This window comes from Haliotis rubra, unplaced genomic scaffold (genome assembly GCF_003918875.1).
Source record: "Haliotis rubra isolate DU_JTF1 unplaced genomic scaffold, ASM391887v1 Scf12, whole genome shotgun sequence".
Classification (NCBI taxonomy): domain Eukaryota; kingdom Metazoa; phylum Mollusca; class Gastropoda; order Lepetellida; family Haliotidae; genus Haliotis; species Haliotis rubra.
Window position 1 is genome coordinate 1,117,401 of NW_025765114.1, and position 26,152 is coordinate 1,143,552.

At 40.9% G+C, this 26,152-nt stretch overlaps 1 protein-coding gene across 5 annotated transcripts in view; it reads left to right on the top strand.

Moving 5' to 3' along the window:
• The first annotated feature begins 15,976 nt into the window (after positions 1 to 15,976).
• Positions 15,977 to 26,152, top strand: part of LOC124262121 (ubiquinone biosynthesis protein COQ9, mitochondrial-like) — a 74,936-nt gene continuing 64,760 nt past the window's right edge. For 2 of the 5 annotated variants that reach the window (XM_046696597.1, XM_046696606.1), the window contains exon 1: positions 16,006 to 16,148. In XM_046696597.1, the coding sequence (XP_046552553.1) occupies positions 16,100 to 16,148 (49 nt within the window). In that variant the 5' untranslated portion in view covers positions 16,006 to 16,099. Of the gene's footprint in view, positions 16,149 to 18,833; positions 19,088 to 19,410; positions 21,450 to 26,152 lie in introns of those variants that run through there. The other 3 variants (XM_046696583.1, XM_046696573.1, XM_046696591.1) reach the window with 3 other exon arrangements.

A 26,152-nucleotide genomic window follows, 5' to 3' on the forward strand; every position in this document is an offset into this window, starting at 1 on the left:
TTACGAACAACGGGGTCCTTCTCAGGTCTTTCACTCCAGAGTTTGATGTACAAGTTTTACGAATACCAGGTCAGACGGGCAACATGTAAGCTTCAAACGACGTGGCTTCATATTTACGGTTTGATGTACCCGATTACCAACGGAATTTTTTCGATTCAAATTTGACTATCAAATCACATACCACGCTCGTAGTAGATGTCTATCTCGCTGACGCTCGTGGTTCAGAACAAACACTTTTGACTGGGTTGATAATACGCTGGTTCACCAGACACAATCACCAACGGTGTCGTATCGTCATAAGACCGGGATCGACACCCTTAATAAGCCTCGATGGAGTGCGTGTTATAGAAAAAATTCGATTCATGTCTCGAATATTTACGTGTACGATAATCTAAACATTATCAGCCTCAAATGTGTGTCAAAGGTGAACATCAGCCATCTCACTAGTGGGGAAACAGAGATTTACTTCTCAACTTCTGTAAAAGATCTAGGAGTATACTTACAGTCAGACCTTTCAATGGAAAGACAAGTATCGGAGATCTGCAAGTCATGTTATCATCATATCCGGACCATCGGAAAAATACGCCATCTACTGACTGAATGTTCTACAGCTGCCCTTGTTCGTTCCCTCATTCTTTCCTGAATAGACTATTGTAATAGCTTGCTTTTGAACATCCCACAAGAGCTCTTAAACCGTCTGCAACGCATAGAAAATATTTGCAGCACGTATTGTGAGCAAAGCACCAAAATTCTCAAGCATGACCCCTATTCTAAAACAGTTACACTGGTTGCCCATAAGAGCTAGTGTGAACTTTAAAGTTTTAACCCTTGTCTACCAGTGCATACTAGGCACTGCTCCGGCCCATCTCAAAGAACTGTTCAAACCATATCTTCCATGCAGACAGCTTCGCTCCAGTGACAAAAACTTACTTCACTTTAAAAAAACACGGCCGCGATGAACTGGAATGAGCTACCAGCTCACCTTAGAACAAGCCCAACAGTCACATGTTTCAAAGCAAACCTAAAGACATACCTTTTCTCTATGTTTTACAAGTGACTCCTAAATTTTATCTTGTCTGCGCTATAAGCATCCTGTCGGTGTGGATTTAGCGCAATACAAATGGACTAATTATTGTTATTTATTATTAAATACATCGATCTGACATTAACGGAAAACCAATTAAATATTATTTTATAAAACAATATATATACACACACAGGCTGGGACTGTACCCAGTCGTGGATGAAGTAGCAAAAACACTGGAAACCGTAGACGGGTTTCGTTTGCGACAGATATGCGAGATCAAACAACAACTAGAACGTGAATGCGATACGCGGTCAGCATTACAGAAAAAATATCACAACGCCGTCAATTCCGTGGACGGTGTTGACAGCGCTCTGGTTTCGGTCAGCATGGGATTTCATTCAGCTAAAAACACCTCTCGCCTCGATAATATATAACAAGTACGACGTTGGAATTGTTAGCCTTTCGCCAGACCGACCCCATGCTCACTAAAAAGTGATTATTTCCTAAACTATTTGACCGATGTTCGTGAAATTTTGCAAGCATCTCGGCAGATGGTTACGCTATAGCAAAACGGCATTGGGAACACTCTCGATGACTTCATTAAATTAATTAAGACTTAATTACGACAAAAAGTTGGACATTTTGCCTTTTCCCCAACGACCCAATGCTCACTTAAAGTCAGTATTTCAGAAACTATTCAACCGATTTTCATCAAATTTTGCATGCACCTCAGTAGTAGCATACACAATGGGTCTACGGGATTAGGGACTTCCCAAGGGCTCAATTTTTAAATTAAGCCCCATTGTGTATGCTACTATCTCTATAGCCTCTCAAATTGCCCTGAATAACAACTAAAGGAGGTCATGCACTTATTCCGACCCAAATCATCACGGAACAACCCCCATTGGATTCCTACCACATCCCACACACCCCACACTGACCCCAGACACGTTCACGTTCGTCACCATGGGAAATGTTTAATCGGGACTTGTCTGAGAAAACAGTCCTCTACCACATCCGAGGTTGACGGACAAAATCTGAGCAGACCTTCGGGGTAGGCGGTATGGAAGGACGACGTGGTCGTATCACGTAATAACGTGAGCGATTCTTGACTGTGTTTGGGGTGAATACTCCGAAGCCCTGGAATGATCTGAGCAGTGGTCACTGCAGCTGCAGGCTGGAACTGGAGTCGGAGATGGATCACACATATCCATCTGTCCTATGTTGGCTTTGTGACGTTTGGCGATCGGCAACCTGACGTCTCAACTGAGCTGCAATGTGGAGCCACCTGTGGTAGAGACCATCCCAATAGCCCCATGACGTTGTAGTCAGGAGCCGTGACCAGGCAGACACATGTATACAGACTACTAAAGTAAAGACATACACACACCGCCATGGTCCATAGCCAACCTAGTATAGATTCCCTTGCCAAAAAACCTTCTCGCAAGAGGAACAAGGCTGAAAAATCTATTTTGGGATCAAATTTCATTCTCGTGACTCACCTTTCAAGTATAGGCCCACCAAAGTTTAGGAAAAAACAGTTACCTACAGTGGACTTTTTCCCCAAATGAGGACTAAATGAAATATTGTTAAAAACGGCCTTAACCATATGTTGTCCCTTTATTTTGGAATAAACATTTTTTTCAAACGAGTTTGGTGATGTCTCATACAAGCTCTTCGAAGTCAACAGAAAGATATCCAACTTATCATTTTATCACACTCATGGGGGTGTAGGATGTAACCAGCTTAAGCCCTCCCTGACAACAACATACTCTCACTTCAGGACACGCCAGGGCATGACCGCCATCTCGCTCTAAAGGAATGTACATGTCATTATAGATTCCTTTTCATAATCAAACAAAACAATATGGGTTCGACGACGTTCATAGCCGTCCATGATACATACGCTGTAATACAAAACATCGACAACAGCAGCTACGAACATATAATAAAATAGAAATGAAAGTGAGAAGAGTATAACCCTGGTATGATTAATCAGCAAACATCAGCGACGTATTAATCTCCCAGGACAGCACGGAAGTGTGTGGGAGGAGGTAGGGAGCTGATCTCCATGACGTATGTCATTAAACATTTACCAGTAGAACTAGTGATAGACTTAATTTGATAAAATCACGTCTTCACCTATGTCGCCTTACCATGATTGACTATGACAGACTCGAGTGTGTTCAATTTTCGGGTATTCGGTTGGTGTATGTTAGAGGATAATAATTTATCAAAGAAGCGAAACACAAAATGTTTCTAAATATCGAGAACTTGCTACGAATACGTAGATTAAAGTTAAAAGCTTCAGCAATCGATCCATTAAAACCTGTGTATATACTAACAAGGTCATATAGTGTTGAATACATGACATCTGTAACGTGTAAAACAAACACTGAAATGCTTTGGTATGCTACTAGTCCGTCTATAAAGTTCGCACCAGACTTTGTTATAACCATCCATCATGATATTCCCATTTTTATTAGATTGTGTTGTATTTCATACTCATGTATAATTTACATGTGTGTACCACATGACGCTATAACAACCTGCTCTTTTTACTGATATCCTCATACAGTCACCAAATCAGCATACTGCGTTGGTACACTCTATAAAAAGAGATTTAACAAGATAATGAGAATGTGAATTTTATCTGTTCATAAATCATTCAATACAAATGCAATATATTTTAAAGATGTTAATCAACTGTTCTTAAGCTAGTGGAGTGCATAAACGCTTTTTTACAACAATTGCAATACGACTGCACTAATATATCATGGAAAGGAAAATGAAAGTAGAACGAACATGAAAGCTGTAGCAATCATGTGCAGTGACAGTTACTGTGAAAGATTAAACGTCTGTCAACATTTTGTTACACGTTTATCGACATCGCGGAAGACTGAATGCTGCCAGCAGCAACATAATACAGCATGACACTAGATAGGCCTAGTCTGCCTCGGCACGTTGTCTCGTTTATGGGAACGGTATTAGGGTGGGACTAGAGGGTTGGGGTGTGCGCACCCCTTCCCCGAAAAATGTTGCCCAGAGGGTATTTTCCCTAACCTTTGAACATCATGATTTATATGAACAACAACAACAACAACACCCACACCCCGACCCAGAGGTAATAGACAATAGACCCCTGCACAAGATCACTACATCCGGGTATTTGGAACGCAGCGGCTGAGATCTTTGTCAAAATGTTCTCGACGGAGCCCATGCCAATGTTTCCGACACTATCTAGTTATTATAACTATGTCTACCACCGCACTCAGCAATAGTCCAGCTTTTAATCAGCGTTCTGTAAATAGTCGTGTCTGGACCAGAAAATCCAGAGACTGACATCATGACCATCGATCTCGGTTACACTGACAAGCATCTATCAAATCACCGTGACTCACCGGTGAAAGTCATTATGCGCCTCGGCTGCATACGACAAACATGAGTTACTGAACGCCAATTCTAACCCAGATCTTGACGGGTCAGATGTCAAATGTTTTCAAAGATAGATATTACCCTTTCATCACTTCCATCATAATTGGATATTTTGACCGCCCGATCAGTCGGGGAGATTCAATGAAACGGTATTTCAACTATTGATATTTTATGTCTTTAATGAGATAAATATCTATAGTTTAACAGTGAAACAGGGATATGGGATTTGCATTAGTCGTTGAACGTCAGATGACCATAGATTTTGTTAGATAACTGGCCGAAGCGCCCTACTGTCCATCATGTCATTTACAGTCAAACTGATTATTGTCACGTGAATCCGCCTCTATTCTCAAGACAATCCTTAGAGACATACTCCTAATCAAACGTAGAATGTCAACTTGGCTCATTTCATTCAATGCTTCCTGTGGGGCATTCCCACGTTTGTTGAGAGTGGTCGGTGATTGTTGACGGTAATATCCCAGACATGTTAGATGGGTGAGTGAGGTCTGGCCATGGTAAATGGTTATGTCCTAGTTTTGGAGGTACAGTAACAATACTAGAACTATTTGCTCTTGCGTTGTCATCCTGAAACACAAAACGACGTCAATGTCGGCGAGCAACACGTGTGCTTCCAGGATGTTGTCACAGTAGTACTGCCCGGTGAATAACGTAAAGATGTTCAGGCACAGTTGTCACAGTAGTACTGCCCGGTGAATAACGTAAAGATGTTCAGGCACAGTTATCACAGTAGTACTGCCCGGTGAATAACGTAAAGATGTTCAGGCACAGTTGTCACAGTAGTACTGCCCGGTGAATAACGTAAAGATGTTCAGGCACAGTGAATAACGTAAAGATGTTCAGGCACAGTTGTCACAGTAGTACTGCCCGGTGAATAACGTAAAGATGTTCAGGCACAGTTGTCACAGTAGTACTGCCCGGTGAATAACGTAAAGATGTTCAGGCACAGTAGTTGTAAAGATGTTCACAGTAGTACTGCCCGGTGAATAACGTAAAGATGTTCAGGCACAGTTGTCACAGTAGTACTGCCCGGTGAATAACGTAAAGATGTTCAGGCACAGTTCTCACAGTAGTACTGCCCGGTGAATAACGTAAAGATGTTCAGGCACAGTTGTCACAGTAGTACTGCCCGGTGAATAACGTAAAGATGTTCAGGCACAGTTATCACAGTAGTACTGCCCGGTGAATAACGTAAAGATGTTCAGGCACAGTTGTCACAGTAGTACTGCCCGGTGAATAACGTAAAGATGTTCAGGCACAGTTCTCACAGTAGTACTGCCCGGTGAATAACGTAAAGATGTTCAGGCACAGTTGTCACAGTAGTACTGCCCGGTGAATAACGTAAAGATGTTCAGGCACAGTTATCACAGTAGTACTGCCCGGTGAATAACGTAAAGATGTTCAGGCACAGTTATCACAGTAGTACTGCCCGGTGAATAACGTAAAGATGTTCAGGCACAGTTATCACAGTAGTACTGCCCGGGTGAATAACGTAAAGATGTTCAGGCACAGTAATAACGTAAAGATGTTCAGGCACAGTTGTCACAGTAGTACTGCCCGGTGAATAACGTAAAGATGTTCAGGCATGTGAATAACGTAAAGATGTTCAGGCACAGTTATCACAGTAGTACTGCCCGGTGAATAACGTAAAGATGTTCAGGCACAGTTATCACAGTAGTACTGCCCGGTGAATAACGTAAAGATGTTCAGGCACAGTTATCACAGTAGTACTGCCCGGTGAATAACGTAAAGATGTTCAGGCACAGTTGTCACAGTAGTACTGCCCGGTGAATAACGTAAAGATGTTCAGGCACAGTTGTCACAGTAGTACTGCCCGGTGAATAACGTAAAGATGTTCAGGCACAGTTATCACAGTAGTACTGCCCGGTGAATAACGTAAAGATGTTCGGGCAGGCACAGTTATCACAGTAAAGATGTTCAGGCACAGTTATCACAGTAGTACGGCCCAGTGAATAACGTAAAGATGTTCAGGCACAGTTATCACAGTAGTACTGCCCGGTGAATAACGTAAAGATGTTCAGGCACAGTTATCACAGTAGTACTGCCCGGTGAATAACGTAAAGATGTTCAAGCACAGTTTTCCCAGTGGGATAACACACGGACGTCGGGCATGTAGGTTCCATCTGTATAACCTATTAAGAATCGTCTGTCCTACTCAATCTAACACGGCTAGCTCTGTGAAGCTCATCTCAAATTTGAGAGGTATTTTGACCACGAATTCTTGACCAGTCGTTTTGATGAAATGTTCTTGCTGTTGCCCTTGGTCGACCAGATCATACTCATCATGAAAAATGGTGGCACGACAATGGCGTGTATGCACGAAATTCATAACATGCTGTGAATAGAGTAGTCGTTCACCTTTACAAATATTGCCAGTGATAAAATACACTCTGGAGACACATAAAACTATCGAATGTCAAGGTGAAGGTAATCTGTTCTCAATATCTTGTATGACCCCCATGAAAGTGCAGAACTGCCTGGCAACGTTGCTCCGTTCTATCCCAGCAGTACCAATTGTGAGGAATGTTCACCCACACTTCCTGCAATGCTTGTTTGTTTGTACAGGAGATGCAGCCTACATCATTATATTACCGTCTGCCGTCCACTGCCTGAATACAGTTTTGCGCATAACGTTCCCTACAACGTCTGTAAACACGACGTCTGATGTTGACGTCTTCCGTCTGTACGGAGAAACGAAATAAATGACTCGCCACTAAACGAAACACGTCTTCAACACGTTTCCATCACATTTTCGGAATTTGTTGGCCGTGTAAGTTTATGACAGTTGATGTTATCAAACGTTGCTTAGTTGCTTATGTTAAATAATGCTCTATATGCTTGTCCTGCACGACAAGAAGTTGCTTTTCTCGAAAACAATTAGAGAGTGAAAACTACACCTAGTTGTCTAAATAACACTATAAATATCATCTTATTTTCTCTTTACGGACTTTTCAATCTGTCCTTTTTCTGATTATTTCTGAGTAATGGCATGTAGGTGAAAATACATGTTGAAGAACAGTGAGGGTAAATAACTGCCTTCACATGTGATTCACTTGTAATAATATTTCTTTCACACAGGCAGGGTGCGGGTGTCCCAATCGTCTAACATGTCGAAATTCAGTGTTGTGTCCATGACGCTCGCCGAGGGCCTTGGATCGTGGGTTCACACCCGGGTCGCCGGATTATGTTTTCAGGTTTGTGAACGCCCGTGCTCGTCAGACACCTGCATCGGAGTTTCTCCAATTGGCTCGGAGTCAGTATAATGTGTCTGAGTGGGGTATTCATGCTTCACTGCGGCATGGTATCTCAGTGGGATAGCACTATAAAACCAGCTGAAGTCTGGGCTAGTACAAGCAGCCGCACATACACATACACACGCATGCACGTCGTCATATGAGCGAAATATTCTCCAGCGCGACGTTAAACCCAATTTCACCTCACCTCACCTCACCTCACTTGCATCCTATACCGTTGTGAACACTGTCCTTCCTCAGATCAATGTTACACGTGTAACCGCCCCTTTCCAAGATATAGCACGTCATTGTTTGTACTGTAACCGTTATCATCTTCAGATCAATGTTACACGTGTAACCGTCCCTTTCCAAGATATATAACGTCATTCTTTGTACTGTAACCGTTATCATCTTCAGATCAATGTTACACGTGTAACCGCCCCTTTCCAAGATATATAACGTCATTCTTTGTACTGTAACCGTTATCATCTTCAGATCAATGTTACACGTGTAACCGCCCCTTTCCAAGATGTAGCACGTCATTCTTTGTACTGTAACCGTTATCATCTTCAGATCAATGTTACACGTGTAACCACCCCTTTCCAGATATATAACGTCATTCTTTGTACTGTAACCGTTATCATCTTCAGATCAATGTTACACGTGTAACCGCCCCTTTCCAAGATTTAGCACGTCATTGTTTGTACTGTATCCGTTCTCATCTTTAACTGAGGTAATGTTTAAGTGTTTCCACTGTCTTTATCGATTTACTGGACACCCTGTAGTGTATTTTACGAGCGCTTCTTTAGCCTTCTGTTCAACTGGATGAAATCCGATGTTCTTCCCTTTGTCCCTTGCTAAACGGTACGCTGTCAGATACAGTTTCACGTTGCTCGTATCTGTTTGTTGAGGTGATCGGTACGCTGTCAGATACAGTTTCACGTTGCTCGTATATGTTTGTTGAGGTGATCGGTACGCTGTCAGATACAGTTTCACGTTGCTCGTATCTGTTTGTTGAGGAGATCGGTACGCTGTCAGATACAGTTTCACGTTGCTCGTATCTGTTTGTTGAGGAGATCGGTACGCTGTCAGATACAGTTTCACGTTGCTCGTATCCTTTGTTGAGGTAATCGGTACGCTGTCAGATAGTTTCACGTTGTTCGTATCTGTTGTTGAGGTGATCGGTACGCTGTCAGATACAGTTTCACGTTGCTCGTATCTGTTTGTTGATGTGATCGGTACGCTGTCAGATACAGTTTCACGTTGCTCGTATCTGTTTGTTGAGGTGATCGGTACGCTGTCAGATACAGTTTCACGTTGTTCGTATCCTTTGTTGAGGTGATCGGTACGCTGTCAGATACAGTTTCACGTTGCTCGTATCTTTTGTTGAGGTGATCGGTACGCTGTCAGATACAGTTTCGCTGTCAGATACAGTTTCACGTTGTTCGTACCCTTTATTGAGGTGATCGGTACGCTGTCAGATACAGTTTCACGTTGCTCGTATCCTTTGTTGAGGTAATCGGTACGCTGTCAGATACAGTTTCACGTTGCTCGTATCTGTTTGTTGAGGTTATTGGTACGCTGTCAGATACAGTTTCACGTTGCTCGTATCCTTTGTTGAGGTGATCGGTACGCTGTCAGATACAGTACCGTTTCACGTTGCTCGTATCCTTTATTGAGGTGATCGGTACGCTGTCAGATACATTGCTGTTTCACACTGTTCGTGCCAGGTGTGTTATTTAACAATATCATGGTCGAGTGTTCCAGTTAAAAACACCCGCTATTTTGCCCTTCGTTTGTGAACGTAATATGGTCGAAATGCGAACTTACTATTGTGCCCGTGGTTGCATCCTCTCATTTCGAACTGACCACAACAACTATGAATATGTCTCGCGGTAAACCCAAGCTGAAATCTTACAATTACTTATAGTCTGTCAACCCAACTTTTGGACACCCCTTTTGTCAAATATCTTCCAACTAACACCAACTGACCACATGCCATTAACTTATATCTTAATGATCCCCTTTGACGTAATAAGAAAAAATAGGTTTAACTTTGTTGGTCACTTGGGGGGAAAGTTACTTAAGTAACTATCATTAAAATGTCTGTTTGTGTTGGTGTCGGGGTTTAGTCGCACTAAACGTAACAGCTTACGGGTTAGGTAACGTCATGACCCCGGGTCATAATTACAAGTGACTTGAAAGGACAGAGTTGTTAGCCTCAGGATAATTTCCCCATGTTAAGCAAAGATATGCAATCTTTGATCAAGATTATGTATAGTATTCTTCATGAATGAAGCCGAAACAAGAAATCCTTTACAATTTATCACCAAGTTTACAGAAAGAACAGTGGCGGCGTTAAAAATAAAGCGTTCAACACTTTATCGTGTTATCTCCCCTGATCAGGTGATTAACAGTAGTCATTGAGGGACCGTCTCAAAATCAAAAACTTCAGTAAAGTTGGACACTTTCAATTTGAGACTAATGAGGAACATAATTCGCCGTTTCTATCAGAGAAACCAACATCTCTCGTCAAGAAAACTGAAGAAAATTCTTGAAGATGAACACGACATTTGCATTTCCAGATTTACAAAATGTAAATTATTTGTGAGAATGTGACTTGGTGTTTAGATCCAAATCTACTGATGGTCGTGACTACCACACAGAGATGAAGTCCACAGTGTTCACAGAATACGTCACAAAGCAGCTACTTCCTGCTCTACCTGATAAGTGTTTTGTGGTAATGGACAACGCACCATACCACAGTGTTAGAGATCCCCTGGAGAAGACTCCTCCCTCCGCTTCCAGAAAACATGAGATGACTTCTTGGTTGTCCAGGCATGGTATCGACTTTCAAGCTAAAGCTACTGAAACTAAACTGCATGATATCATACCAGCTCACAAACCACCCCTTGTTTACTTGATTGACACCATGTTGAAAAAGCATGGACATGAAATTCTACGTTTGCCGCCCTATCACTGTGACCTTAATCCAATTAAACTGATCTGGGGCAATTTAAAGGATTCAGTCAGTAGCGTACCTGCCATTAGGCACTTTAGGCACGTGCTTACACTTAATTATTTCAGCATATTTACATGTGGTGTGTTATGGATATGTTATTTTTCGAGAGCAGTCTCCATTTCTATGAAAGGGGGATAACTCTCATGCTACTTTGATGCCATGGCGTCTAGCACTTCAAAAACAAATGACAAGTCAAATCCTGATGAGTCGAATGCCGGTGTCTCGAATATTACGCATAACTCGAAGTACCTGTCGGTCCCGACCATTCCCTGTTATAGTTGTCATCATTTGAATACCGGTTACACGAATTCGTCTCATAAATACACACGATGACTCGAGAAGGAAAGTTGGTCCCATGAGATTCAAACAACAGCAATCTCGTATACATAAGCCGAAGTCAGTCAATGAGAAGTTGATTGGTGTAGCAAACTGATCCAATTAACAAACCAGCGCGGCTCACGGGTGAGTTCAAAAGGCAGATTAGTGATTTTACGGAAATCACTGTCTGTGCTGATCAGACTGGAACTGATAAGGTGCCCCTATTAGTGATAGGGAAATCATTAGATAAACAAATGCTTAGGCGGAGGAATTAGGACTGGATCATCTTTTTTTCTACCCTCATAGACATACCTATGTCTAGAATACATTGATAAGTCGAATTTATTACTTGGTCCCCAGCGATTCGACTCATCGGGATTTGACTGTATTTTAAGATTTCATCCGTGAAAGATGATACTAATGAACTTGCTCCTCAGCCAGAGGAAAAGAAAGTATCCGTTCCAGAGTCCCCCCCTCTGGATCCGCCTATGGTATGGGGTGTGCATGCGTGCGTGTCTTGCTGCCTGAACAGCATCTCTGTACAGAAAAGCTGTCAGACTGAACAGAGAAAGAGCGATCCCAAGATGATAACTGTCGCCCCTCTACACCTTGAAGCCTTTGGAGGGGGTTGGGACCATTTTCTGCCAACGGTAGACCTCATTCGATTGTCATCCATGGGAATCTTACTGTTATACATACATACATGCATCTACTATATAGTATGTGTTCCTGGACTGACATTTTAACATGACAACGGTACGCCCCATATTGCAGTTCTGATGCACAAGCTCTTACATACCGCTGGTGTTGATGTCATATGGACCTTCCCGTTCCCCGTACTTGAACCCGATTGAACACATTTGGGATGAGTTGGGAAGACAAGTGTGACAGCAGAGGAATGAAGCCCAGACCATCAATGAGATGTCGCGTTAGGGGTGCAAGGAACGTTATACATAATTTTTCCAATTATATGAGGTCACAGTCCACTTTTTATCGTCTGTGTCTGTGATACAAGTCTATTTCCATGATGCGGTATACACTACTTGAATTGTGGGATTCAATTTAGCAAGTGTCAAATTTCATTTTGACTGAGTATATTATCTGTCAGCAAAGTTAGGACAGTGGTGATTTTCACCACTTGGATCTATGAAACTACAAACCGCCAATTTAACCTAAAAAGTTGAATAAAACAGGCTCTTCCCACGGTGTGTTCAGTCATAAAATATTATACAGTAAGGTTTTTGAGAAGCATATAAAAGTTGGTATTCAAGTATAAGACAAAATCATGGATATCACCTTCTTCTTTATTGTATACACAACGTTTCTGGGCTTTCCCTTGCCTCTTCGTCAAGTGAAATTTTACACAGAAGGTCAGTCATTTTTCATTAGGGAAGAGAGAAAAACTTGTTTCCCAAACCTGACAATTTATTTTAGGAATTATTACGAAAAGTTGGCGTGTATTTCAATTATTCTATTTTTTTGCATTTTAACCAAACAATTAAAACCACTTCTGGTAGCCAGGACAGACAAACAACATGCTGTGTTTTCAACTACATGATTCTGCTGAACATAATTATTGGATAGTAGTAAGTGCCTCACGTGCAGCTCTCTAAAATAATCCGGATAATTCATATTTAAGAATCTGGATGTGTAATATTTAACCAGGGGATACTCTACAACAGGGATAGGTCACTCGCTTGCTTTCTTTACCATTTGTACTAATTAACGTGTGCCTCGTCATGCTCCAACGCACACAGTGACTTGGTTCGGTCCCAGCGCAACTTCGGCTGCGTTTAACAGTACTTCAGCCAGTGTATTGTATCAGTCGGAATTTTACAATGAATGAATGAATGAATGAATTAAGAGCAAGAATTTTATGTGAATGAATGAAAGAAATTAAGAAAAAGAACAAAAGAAAAAGAACATATGTGAATGAATGAAAGAATAAATGATACACCACGGCCATCCCTCCCCAAACATGTTAAAGAACGCAAAACTATCGGTAGAACACAAATGTTAACATCAGCTGTCCTTTTTCAAAAAAAAATTACTTTGAGACATGTTTTTACATTAGTAACTAATTCAGATATCTTATTGCATGTGGAATGACATGGGCATTGACAGAATGTTAACTGACACTGTCACAGACCCCTCAAGAACAGAAAGTTTAGAACTATCACAAAGCGTTGTAAACACCTTTCCAGTTTTGTCAAATACTAAGATCAACAAGAAAGAAAGAAGTTTTAGAACTATAACACTCCAAGCATCACAAGCACCAATGGCGATATGTCATATTTTCACACACCTCAAATACACACTAACAAAAAAAAAAAAAAAAAAGTATCAATGTTACTTGCAAAAACCTTTCACCTGATGGTATATTCCCCTCATAAAAATTGAAGGTGTATGTGAAAGATGTTTTAGAACAATAACTAGAAACACTCAAACAACGCCCTGTAGTATTTCAATGGCAGATCGGCGATATGTCATATTTTTCACACACCTCAAATACACACTAACAATTTTTTTTAAATTATAAAACTATCACTATTACTTGCAAACACCTTTCACGTGATGGTATATTCCCCTCATAAAAATTAAAGGTATATGTGAAAGATGTTTTTGAACACTAACTAGAAACACTCAAACAACGCCCTGTAGTATTTCAATGGCAGATCGGCGATATGTCATATTTTTCACACACCTCAAATACACACTAACAATGTTTTTTTAAATTATAAAACTATCACTATTACTTGCAAACACCTTTCACCTGATGGTATATTCCCTCATAAAAATTGAAGGTGTATGTGAAAGATGTTTTGAACACTAACTAGAAACACTCAAACAACGCCCTGTAGTATTTCAATGGCAGATCGGCGATATGTCATATTTTTCACACACCTCAAATACACCCTAGCAAATTTTTTTAGTTATAAAACTATCACTATTACTTGCAAACACCTTTCAACTAAAGGTGTATTTCCTTCTAAAAATTAAACGAATATGTGAAAGAAGTTTTTAGCGATATAATTTAGTCTTTCTTCGCTGTGTACTGAGAATTGAAGCCAGTGAGCTACAACATGCCCACTTGAAACTTTTACTACAAAGCTACTGTAATTTAGGCATACATGCATCTACTATATAGTATGTGTTCCTGGACTGACATTTTAACATGACAACGGTACGCCTCATATTGCAGTTCTGATGCACAAGCTCTTACATACCGCTGGTGTTGATGTCATATGGACCTTCCCGTTCCCCGTACTTGAACCCGATTGAACACATTTGGGATGAGTTGGGAAGACAAGTGTGACAGCAGAGGAATGAAGCCCAGACCATCAATGAGATGTCGCGTTAGGGGTGCAAGGAACGTTATACATAATTTTTCCAATTATATGAGGTCACAGTCCACTTTTTATCGTCTGTGTCTGTGATACAAGTCTATTTCCATGATGCGGTATACACTACTTGAATTGTGGGATTCAATTTAGCAAGTGTCAAATTTCATTTTCACTGAGTATATTATCTGTCAGCAAGTTAGGACAGTGGTGATTTTCACCACTTGGATCTATGAAACTACAAACCGCCAATTTAACCTAAAAGTTGAATAAAACAGGCTCTTCCCCACGGTGTGTTCAGTCATAAAATATTATACAGTAAGGTTTTTGAGAAGCATATAAAAGTTGGTATTCAAGTATAAGACAAAATCATGGATATCACCTTCTTCTTTATTGTATACACAACGTTTCTGGGCTTTCCCTTGCCTCTTCGTCAAGTGAAATTTTACACAGAAGGTCAGTCATTTTTCATCAGGGAAGAGAGAAAAACTTGTTTCCCAAACCTGACAATTTATTTTAGGAATTATTACGAAAAGTTGGCGTGTATTTCAATTATTCTATTTTTTTGCATTTTAACCAAACAATCAAAACCACTTCTGGTAGCCAGGACAGACAAACAACATGCTGTGTTGTCAACTACATGATTCTGCTGAACATAATTATTGGATAGTAGTAAGTGCCTCACGTGCAGCTCTCTAAAATAATCCGGATAATTCATATTTAAGAATCTGGATGTGTAATATTTTACCAAGCAATACAAAGCAAAATTGTCTTATTTTTCTCTCTCAATACCTGATTAACTAATCACTTCGGTGATTTGCTTTTTAAAACAGTACAAAGCATTGTCTATGAGCAGGTATCTTTTGTCAGTCAAAACATCAACTTGAATTCCAGGAGAAAATAATGTTCCAGCTTGTTTAAACAAATTACAAAATTTGTTCTTTCACAAGAATTTCATTCATAAATAGCAAGTTTGAGAAATATTTTCCACGTGGCAGATGACAGAGGGAATCCTATGTCTGAGCAATATGGCAAGGAAAACCCTGAAGTAATGTTATCAAAGTCACTTTAAGTATCAGTTTATGTCATGGTTTACAGAGTCAGGTCATTTAGAGATCCCAATGAAAATGTAACATGAATAGGATTTGTTATTTTTTAGAGGTTTATCTCAACTTATGAGATTTACCAAAGTGGATTATTGACTTTTTCCTGTAAAAGTTGCCAGATCACGGAGTGAAATAAACCATGTTGTCATTACTTGTCAATACATATTGTCATGGTTATTTGACGACAGTATTTTAAAAGAACACAGAAATGATTGTATTGTAATATAAATTTATGACAGTTTTTTATACAATCACATGTGACTATTTTACAAAAGTTAACATCTGGAATGTCATAGAAATACATGTAGTTAATTAAATATTTTACCCTTACCATCTTTCATGTCCGAACCGATTTGAGAAGACAGAGCCCAGCTTGGCTGGTTCCCGACTGTATGCGCATCGTCAATTTGTGGCATGAAGAGACGGGGGCCCAGTTTCGTAGCGAAATGAAAAGGAGTATCGGTGAACCAGTACGACAAGAAGTTATGCCAAGTCATCGCTGCGCCAGAGTGTGATGGGAAAGTGTACAGTGCTCCGCGTTGTCGCTGTGAGGAGCTTTTCACCTGCTGTAAGTCAGAATGGCGTGTGTTCGTTGTTTTAGGAAACTCGACAGTTACTCCCGCATTGGTAAGAGTTATCAACAAGATATTTAAGTTGTTGACGATACATGACTACCACGAAATTACCGCACTCCATCAATTTGTTGAAGAGGAATAATGATTGAATCATCAAGGCAAACGTGAATAATTGAATTGTTACTAACTGATTTCATAATATCATACATTCATGGCTTGACAAAGCCTGGAGTAGATACATTATTATCATGCGTGGTACAGTAAGGCCTCTATAAGCTGCACTTAACTAACTGCCTTTGTAGTTAAATCGAAAAGTGGCATTTTTCTGGTCATATCAGTAAACTTACATCAGCAGCTGATCAGTGTACCAATGGCAAATAGTGGCCTGTCCATGGACTGACTGTCCAAAAAAAGGACCAGTCCTGAACAATCACAGCCAGTCCCAAACACTAATACAATAAAAAATCAACAAGTTAAGTTTATTTTTTGAAATATTTTCCCCCGACCAAAGGATGGCCTTATTTAATAGGCCGTCCTTCACAAAAATGACTGTCAAGGACTGTGGGATGGGCTGTATTTTATACATTGCTTACATGGACCCTCCTGGGTAGTTGGCTGGGAGGGGTCCAAATTTTCTACCTGGGTACCCCACCCCCTATTACCCTACCCTAGCCGGACACCCGTTACGTTAGTTTCTGACATGAAATTTTGTAAGAAATGGCAATACATGTATATTCTCCAGCTCTGAGGCTAAAATTTCGGGGTTTTCAATATCGTAACCATGTATTATATTCAAAAGAAGTGACTGTAATTTTGTCTAAATCTTCAAAGACAATGCAACCTTTTAATCATGAAAGGATAACATATTACATTGTTTAATCTATTAGTCACATGATCATAACTGGTCCGGGTATTGCGACGGTAGACTAATGCTTAGTCTCTGAATACACATAATTTTGATAGTATTAGTAACAAACAAATCCATATGAATTGAAAAGGTGCCCCAGAGAGACCAGAGAACCTGAGGACATCTAGACTTGCTTTATTTAGGGCTTTAGCACTGCAGAGAGGGCTAGGCAGTAGGGAAAATAATGTAGTTTAGGGACTGTGAGACAGACTATTGAGACGGGTACCCAGGTCCAACTCATTACCCACCCATCCCGGGTATCCAGGTTACCCGTCCCAGCCCTAACAAAGTAACATATATATACGTGAATGCAATCATGTATAACTAAGGCTGAAGGGGTCGGTGTCGGTACAGGTACTACAGATATGTACCCAAGGTATGTTTCTGTAATCAGAAATGTACCTTAAACATCAAAAGTGAACAAAAACCATGAAAGTACCCAGTATCCTAAACGGCGTATGTGTCCGTATTCTTCAGCCCAAAACCAAAACCAGTTCATGTAATAGTTCTCGTTCACCCGACTCTGGTCTTTTGTACCGCGAAATATTTGTAATTGTGTATGATTGTTAATGATTATATAAAGCAATCGAATGCATGTCATACAATACTATTACAGTTCTGATAAAGAAATGGTGCGGAGTGGATTCGCCCTAGGGTACATTTCTGTATTCTTAATTTGGCTAGGGTACTGTATACAGAAACGTACCTGGGGTACATATCTGTAGTACCCGTGACAACAACCCTTTCAGCATAACGAATAACTAAGCAAAATTAGGGCTTGTTTTTTCATCCTGTTACCAGAGAAGTACAAGTCTCCCATATAAGCCATAACATTAATTATCATTTTCCTATCAGGGAATTTTCACTGACACTTGCTGCTGAACAGGCCTAGAAAAATCCCAGACAGCATCACTTCAGATAAGGCTAGCACGTCTAGTATATCTGTATTTTGAACAGTAATAGGGTCTCTGATAGTAAGGGATGTTGTCTTTGTTAGTGTGATTTTCTCTTGGATAACCTGATTATATGCCAGGAATCTCTGTGTTCATGATTTATACTGCACTGCTTATCAAAGTTTATAAAGCATTCCTATCAGACCGACACAAGGCTCCAGATAAATTTTCAACATCAGGAGTACGTACTCCTTACTTTTTCAATGCAGGAGTACTGGGAAACCTTAAGAGTATATTTAGAGTACTTATGGAATTTAATGGAGTACCAGTAATCTTGTGTTTCGTTTCATGTAAGCACAACAACATTGCTACTCTTGTGTAAACAGGTCAATAAACAATAAAACAATACTTTTTCAGATAAATACGTCTGTAAATGATTGTAAGACCGTACACCATTGCTGTAGTGCGTATCTGCTACGTTTTCTAAATTATTTCCTACCGTATCGTGACCGCCTCCGTGGTGTAGTGGTTAGAGCGTCAGCCCGGAGAGCGGAAGGTCGCGGCTTCGATCCCAAACCGCATCATACCAAAAGACGTTTAAATATGGTACTTGTTGGTCCCTACCTGGCTCTCAGCATTAATGGGTACAACAAGGACTGGTCGGCTCGGAGTCAGTATAATGTGTCTGAGTGGGGTATTCATGCTTCACTGCGGCATGGTATCTCAGTGGGCTAGCACTAAAAACCAGCTGAAGTCTGGGCTAGTACAAGCAGCCGCACATACACACGCATGCACGTCGTCATATGAGCGAAATATTCTCAAGCACGATGTAAAACCCAATTTCACCTCACCTCACCTACCACATCGTATGCACATTTTATATCCGCACATACGCTGATACGGCCCTTATCTGGTGCCCTGCCGACATAAACATTGTTTCAGAATGACAAGCTCTGAATAAAGCTGTGCTATTATCATGATTATATTTCTGGAAGTATGTAATATGTGCCAAATCCTTTTTTGAGTGCCTTGTTAGCGAAGGTATAATTGGGTTTGCTTTCGGAAACAAGCAGGTGAAAAAATGAAGCAGAATTCACTTCCTCAAGAAACCCTGCAACACTTCACATCTAATGGGGAGTTAGAATTTGATGACTTTCATTGAAAAGAAAATGAGATATCTATCTCAGACAGGTAATTGATTTTTAAGAATTTAACTGTGCCAGTCAGAAGTTTATTGAGAGTTATTTGTTTTAAGTCATATCATGTTTATTGTTAGATTCAGGTTTCTTTGCGCAAGTCAAGTACTGTTTCTGTAAAAAATATGATAAAATGTTGAGTGATTTCAAGCCAGAGGTGAAGTTATGTGCTGGCTTTCATCTAAACACTGTCTGGACATTTATATCATATGTGATCAACATTTTTTTAATGTTTCTGTTTGGTTCTCTCTGAAATATCTGCATGATCTAAGTCTTAGATAAAAGCCAGCAGCTAACTTGGTCTCTTTTCCTTTTCAGATTTTTTGTGATATTCATGGTGTGGATGAAGAAGTTGTTGAAGACAACGTATTACTTTAAACTGAAGCTTGAAATGGATGGAAGAAGTGAGCCTGTGCTGATTGAAAGAATCACAGATGGTCAGCAGTTAATTACCCAGATAAAAGAATGTGTGGAGTTCCGAGATGCCAAAGGACTCAAAACATATATCCTTGAACATAAGTTGTCGGACCAGAGTGTATTCTGGGAACTGACATCAGTACTGACGCAATATGTTACTAAGGACATTCTTGACAAGAATCCAAACTTCTTTGAAGCATGTGAGAGATGCTTGTCTTACCTCGTTCGCAATGGTAATCCCAAAGAGATGATTCTGGCACTCTTGGAACAGGCAGACTGTTTTAATGATGATGTAAAATACAGTGCACTTTTAAAATTATCTCAAGCAACCCTTATGAAATTGCCCTCTAAAAGATTTCATTCTTTGGACATTGCTTTAGAAACACTTTCAGCTCACATTAAATCTCTACCACTTCCCCAATTTACTGATCTTGAAGATGAAGAGCAACAACTGCTTGACACTGATATTGATGTTCACAGAATTGAGGATGTTCTCTCTGCTTACCTCAAATTCTTAGAACCATTTGTTGAAGAAGTATCTCTGTTCAAGGCATGTAGGACAAGGAATAATCCCCAGGTTCTAACCCTGAAGAAACATCTCTATTTTCTCTTAGAGCACCCTCTGGCCTACTTAGACTTGGAATACAATAGAAAGGAACAAAAGGCAAAGACAACAAGCAGGTGCCTAGCTGAGAGAACTCTTGATCTTCTTGTACATGTAGAAAGAAACTTTCATAAGTACCTTGAACTGGCACGCTATGACAGAACACATGTAGATGATGTTGAGGATACAGAAGACACAGATGCTATGGTGAGAGAGAACGAGGAAAACGAGAGGCGTCTTGATGGTCAGATGTCTAGTGCTGTTGAGAAAGATGATAGGGTGGAGAACTGGAAGTATGTGAAGTCAGTCTCTGAGCTTGCTCAAGCTTGTTTGTCATACCTGATGTATGTGGAGCATCTCGGCCTTGATAGACTACCAAGCATTTACAGCCATGGCTATCTTCTGGAGTTCAATCTGCCCTTTATCTCACTGTGTCTGAAGAGACAGGAATTCCTCATAATCTACAAAGGGTTGCTCTTGTTGAACAGCTTCTTGGATGTGCTTCAGCTTGGTTCACTTTCAGCTGATGTGTTAGATAACAATGCTTATATGAACATGACTTCTGATATGCTGGCAATCATGATTCACTGCCCTGCTAAGAAACTAAGGCAGATGTGTGTACAACTGTTGCCTGTATTCATCAAGTGTTTCATTACTGAAGGGCGGTACAAGCTCCTTCATATGATCATTGCATCATGTGAACACTCCGGTGTCCAAGGCTTTGTCACACAGATACTCAAGGAACAGATTAGAGAGAACCTTCAGTGTGAAGTTCCAGAAAGATTTTTCATTGGAAATTATCTGGACAAGATTTTGAAGTTGTTGATGAAACTACCTGATGGTCCGGCAACTGATCTGTTGGAAAATTCCGATAGAATAATCTCTGTGTTAAACCTTCTAAGATTCCTGATCATTCGAGACAAACCAAATCAGAACATTACGGGAATATGGACCAACTTTCCAAAATATGAAACCAATTTTCTTGATGCCATAAGGAAAGGCTTGGACATGTCAACAGCTCATTACAAGCTGGAACTCAACAACCTCCTGGAAGCCAAAGGTGACCAGTGGCCTCTTCCCGAGGACCTGGACTTTAGTGTGTGTGTGGGTGGAGAATCTCTGTCTAGTATGCCTAAAACGCAGCGAATCAATGTGTTGCAGTCAGCCCTGGTTACATTTGATATGACTGAAAGCCTTCTTGTGAGACTACTTGAACTGTGTGATCAACAGAAGGCATTACATGCAAAATAACATTCTACAGTTGTGCTGTCTCTGTGTATCTTTTTGTCCACGTTGTAATTGTAACCAACATACTGAATAAAAGTAAATAACATCATCTGTTTGAGATTCTTGTTTTCACATATCAACATGATCAGTGTGTGTTTTACACCATTTATGGTTAATTTGTGAAAAGAGAGAAATTCTTCCATCACTTTTTATGGGATATATCACTCTCATGTTTATCAATATTTATTTTACTGAAACAATGTGTAAATTTACCTAGGTGCATCACGAAAATAATTTGAATATTCCTGGTCCAGTCTTTGAACTGGAGACATTTGTAAGTTGCCTGGTGTTGTTTCACTTGTTAGTGGTGTCAATCAGTGTTATATACTGAATGCAGATACTGAATAGATATACTGCATGATTTGCTTGTAATTCTAGCTCTCTCTTACATTGGTTGTTGTGAGTTTCATATATGATGATTATACATCATTTGTTCCTGCCATGTACAGTGAACCTGACTTGTACTCTAAAATGTCAAGATAAAAATGTGTTACTATACATACAAAGAAGAGACAATAATATTTTGCCTTAATTTCATTGGGTGCCTAATTTAGTATTGACAAATTCCACTAAGAAAGCAAATGTGCTTAGTGCAATCTGAGTGCAATCATATGGACAAGGGTCAACTACAGTCTCAGGATCAGTTGGCATCAGACAATCATCAATATCAGAGGAATGATTTTAGGTAGCATCGGTCAGATTGGCAGGTTCAGCTATGTCAGCAATCTTTTCAGCAGCTGCATGACATTCTCACATGTATTCATTGACAATGAAGCGTAAATTCCACTAGCATTCATACTGCCAAATGATCACTTCCAAAGTATTCTGGAATAAATTCTTGGTGTGCATCAAGAGACCCTTTTGGCAAAGAGGAAAGGGAAAACCAACTGAAGGTATTGTTTGAGCATCCATGCCATCAGTAGCTCCAAGTTGAACAATCTCTTTAGAGGCAGAGACAACAACAATCAGTCTCAACAAACCAGGTTTTAGGGAGTCCAATCGATCCAGGAACAAATCATGATGTGGCTTAGAACTTCGTTTCTTTGCAAACAGACATATGAAATTGTTAGAAACCCTTTTTGTGAAGTACCATGACAGTATCCTGGAGGCACACGTGGTGCCATTTGTGTGCCGACATGGATGTAGTTTTGTATTTCTGGATGACAACACGAGCACATGGGGCTCAGATGGTTACTGAGTACCTCCAACAGGAGAACATACCTGTTTGACCATGGCCAGCACTCCGATCAGACCTGTCATCCATCAAACATGTCTGTGATACCCTTGGGCAGTGTGTATGTCGCTGGCAACAACCACTGACCACTCACTTCAAACTATGTGTCTCAATTCAAAAACAGCAGGACAAGAAAACAATTCAGTTTAGTTCTGATAATGGGGAAAATGTTAACAAAGTCTTAGACATGCAAATGTTTTGTGTACCTGAACATTGATGGAACATCCCACAAATGATGGAACAGCCGGTGTCAACTGGGATGTGAGTGGCAGCCAACACCTTGCCTCGCACGTGCAACTAGACATGGTCTGCACGCGCTACCCGTGTCCTGCACATGCGCTGACAGCAGTATCAGCAGGAACACATGATTCATACTGACAAACAATCTCATTCTTCACAGCGATCCTTCGTAGCCTAGTGGATAACACCGCCAAGCTAGAGAGCAAAGGGTTGCGGGTTCGAAACCAGTTATCACCACTATATATATTTGAAGTTTCAATAATGTGATATTTTACAATCAGTGATAGCAAGACAAAGTTGTATCAATCATAACTTAGGTTATGAAATGGCCGAAATTTAACCTTATATGTGGTTTCGAAACGTGTACTTCAAAACCTAGGTTTAGAAATGATCTGTGCAAAGTCACAGCCGAGGTCTACCTGATTCTGGAAGGATCCTACTTTACTACAGACAAAATCAGAGATAGGTTTATAATCATGTTTAGAAACCTAGATAAGTAAATTTGATGAAATTCGGCAAACTTCTTTCTGCCTGCTGACGTTATTCTTCTGCAGTAGCTATGCCTGGATGGGATGATACTGATCCCTAAAATTACAGACCCATTTCATTGGCCTGCTATGTTTGCAAAACCATGTAAAGCATGGTCAACAAAAGATTGATGTGGTACTCAGACTCAGACTGGCCATTTTGTTTCCCAGGAGTCATTTGTTAAGGATGCCATTGTAGACATACGACACACAGTGAACAAACTATCATCATTATAAACATGATTGTTGACAGTTGGCGCAGAGGGGCGCACAGCAGCAACAGGAATAGACAGGTGCGTCTCAAATCTATTCTGAATGATCTGTGACTTCGTCATCAGTGGCATCACAGTCATAGCTGATGGAATAACAAGCGGTGCGACAGTTGCCTGTTGGAGACCATCACGAGAACAGTAACCTGCTTCAATTTCATTGACAACCTTGGTTACACAGTGTTGCCACATGTCAACAGTGATTTTACCCAGCGAGGCCTCAACGTCACGTAATTTAAATGTGGTATTTGGTCTTGCAACGTCACCTGTCAGAATACCCCATATCATCTTGATTGGAATTAGGTCACAATGATATGGTGGTAGCCACAATATTTCTTCGCTTTCGACAGATACGGGATGTTGAATTTTTTAATCCAAGCAATCATATCACCCTTATGATTGTTAGACATCAGAGTTTTGCTGTTTGGATCCTGCACGCTGTGGTATGGCGCATAGTAGTTATATAATGGGGGTTCTATTACAGGGTACCTTATAGGCTTAATTCTACGTAATTCCGCTCCCAGCGCCTAGTATAAAATAGTGATTTTCGAGCAGAGACATCATTTGATGTACAGCCGAGCTCGCCAGCCTAGACCCTCATCTCAGTTTTTCGCTAGACCTTGACATGCTGAATGGAGTTTCCTTTATTGGGGGTCTCGGAAACTGCCAACGCGTTGAGATCTAATCAGTGGTATATGCGCGTGTGTCCGTATGAGTAAGGCGATCCACCGTTTGGTATCCATGGGCGACAAGGAGGTTTTATTCAGGGGGATTCCATAGATGTTGTGTTTTGTCGCTTCTCAACGCATTCTTTCGGTGTTTGAACGTTTTATTCTTGAACAGAGCTTGTTTGAAGAGGGCGTGTTTGATGTGTTGTTTCACCACGTATTTCTTGACCCCTTTCGCCTTTCGGATCTCACCGTTGTCGGCTTTTAAGATGGAATACATCTTGGGTCTCAATCCGACGTATTCAGTGATGGGTGTGCCCGCTCATTCATCCTTCATCTTGCCGAGGCCCTTTTTATTGGTCGTGCTGTGTAGGGCGTGGTCTTGGGGGTAATCGCTGGTGTCGTACAGGTGCATGTGTTTCGCCATGCCCTCGTACACGTCCTCGGTGCATATATTCAACAACAAGGAATCGGTGTCCGTGTACAGCAGCTCGCATTGATTGCCGTATTGCTTCTTGAGTTGGTTGTAGTAGAAATCGTACATGAGATGTTTGGAGAGGCCGAGAATGCTCATCCCCACGTAGACGGGCCCGGTTGAGCTTTATGTGGCTTTTGTTCATGTGCAGCACTGCCAAGTCGTTATCGAATAGCTTGCTTCAGTTGAATGCCGGGCTGGCGATCAGTTTTCTGAGTTTTTCCTCCTGGTGCGATTGCACGAGTTTTACGTTGACACGTTTCCTCAAGTTTTCCATGGTTTTGCCGAATACCGAATTGTTCATGAGTTTGTAGAGGTTTTTCTCGAAGTCGCTCGTGGCTCGTTTTCTCAATTCGGTGTTTAACCGAATGTACGGTTCTATCCAGTGTTTTTGATCAAATTTGAGCACTCGGTGTATTTTGGTCAGCTTCATACCAAGCGACAGGTACAGCTGCAGGTTGTGATAGTGCACAACGTTCTTGGTTTTGTTCATCAAGTTTGGGACGAAGTTTTTCCACCTGAGCCAGTGTGTTCTCACCCAACAAGTCTCGCTGATAGTCGGACATCCAGCCTTTTTAAGCAGCAGAGGTCGAGTCGCTGCATCGGTGTATCGATGGGTGATGGGGAAGGTATCGTTGGCCTTGACCAAACTGTCGAGCGACGACAGGAGGAACTGAGCGCTATTGATAAATCTCAGACCGTTGAGTGAGAACGAGATGTATTTTTCCATGTTGTTGGGGATACACTTGATATCACCGCCGACCTTCGAGATGGCCTGCATGATCAGGTGGGTATCGTACCCTCTCAAATTGTGGAAGACCACGGGGATGTTGATTTTTGGGGGATTGATTCTAAGTTTTAAGTTGCACACGATGTGAGCGGCACCTCGGTATCGACCGGTGATGTGACAATGATCTCTCACCGAATCACCGTTCAGGGGTCCTCGACATACGTGACAATATCTAGCTCGTCGATGAGCGAACTCATCCTCTGGCATCATATCCATGGAGGCAGGATCCGACAAAGCTTCCCTGATTTTTCTCTCTTTGGGTTGTAAGAACGTGAGAAACGTTTCGGCCGCGCCGGGACCTCGGTAAATCACCGGTGGTTCCGTTTTTCCATCGCATCGGACGACCATGTACCCAAACCCGCAGGCTTGGTGTTCTTGCTTTTTGTACTTGAAACTTTTTTCAGGGAATTGCGCGACGGTGTTCTCCTTTTTAATGAGAGCTTCGAAGTCGGCGTAGATGAAGTAGGGCACGGGCATTTGATGTTTGTGGTTGATGAATTTTAAGATGTTTTTATTTTCCCAAGGCATATCGATTCTGATCGCCGTCTC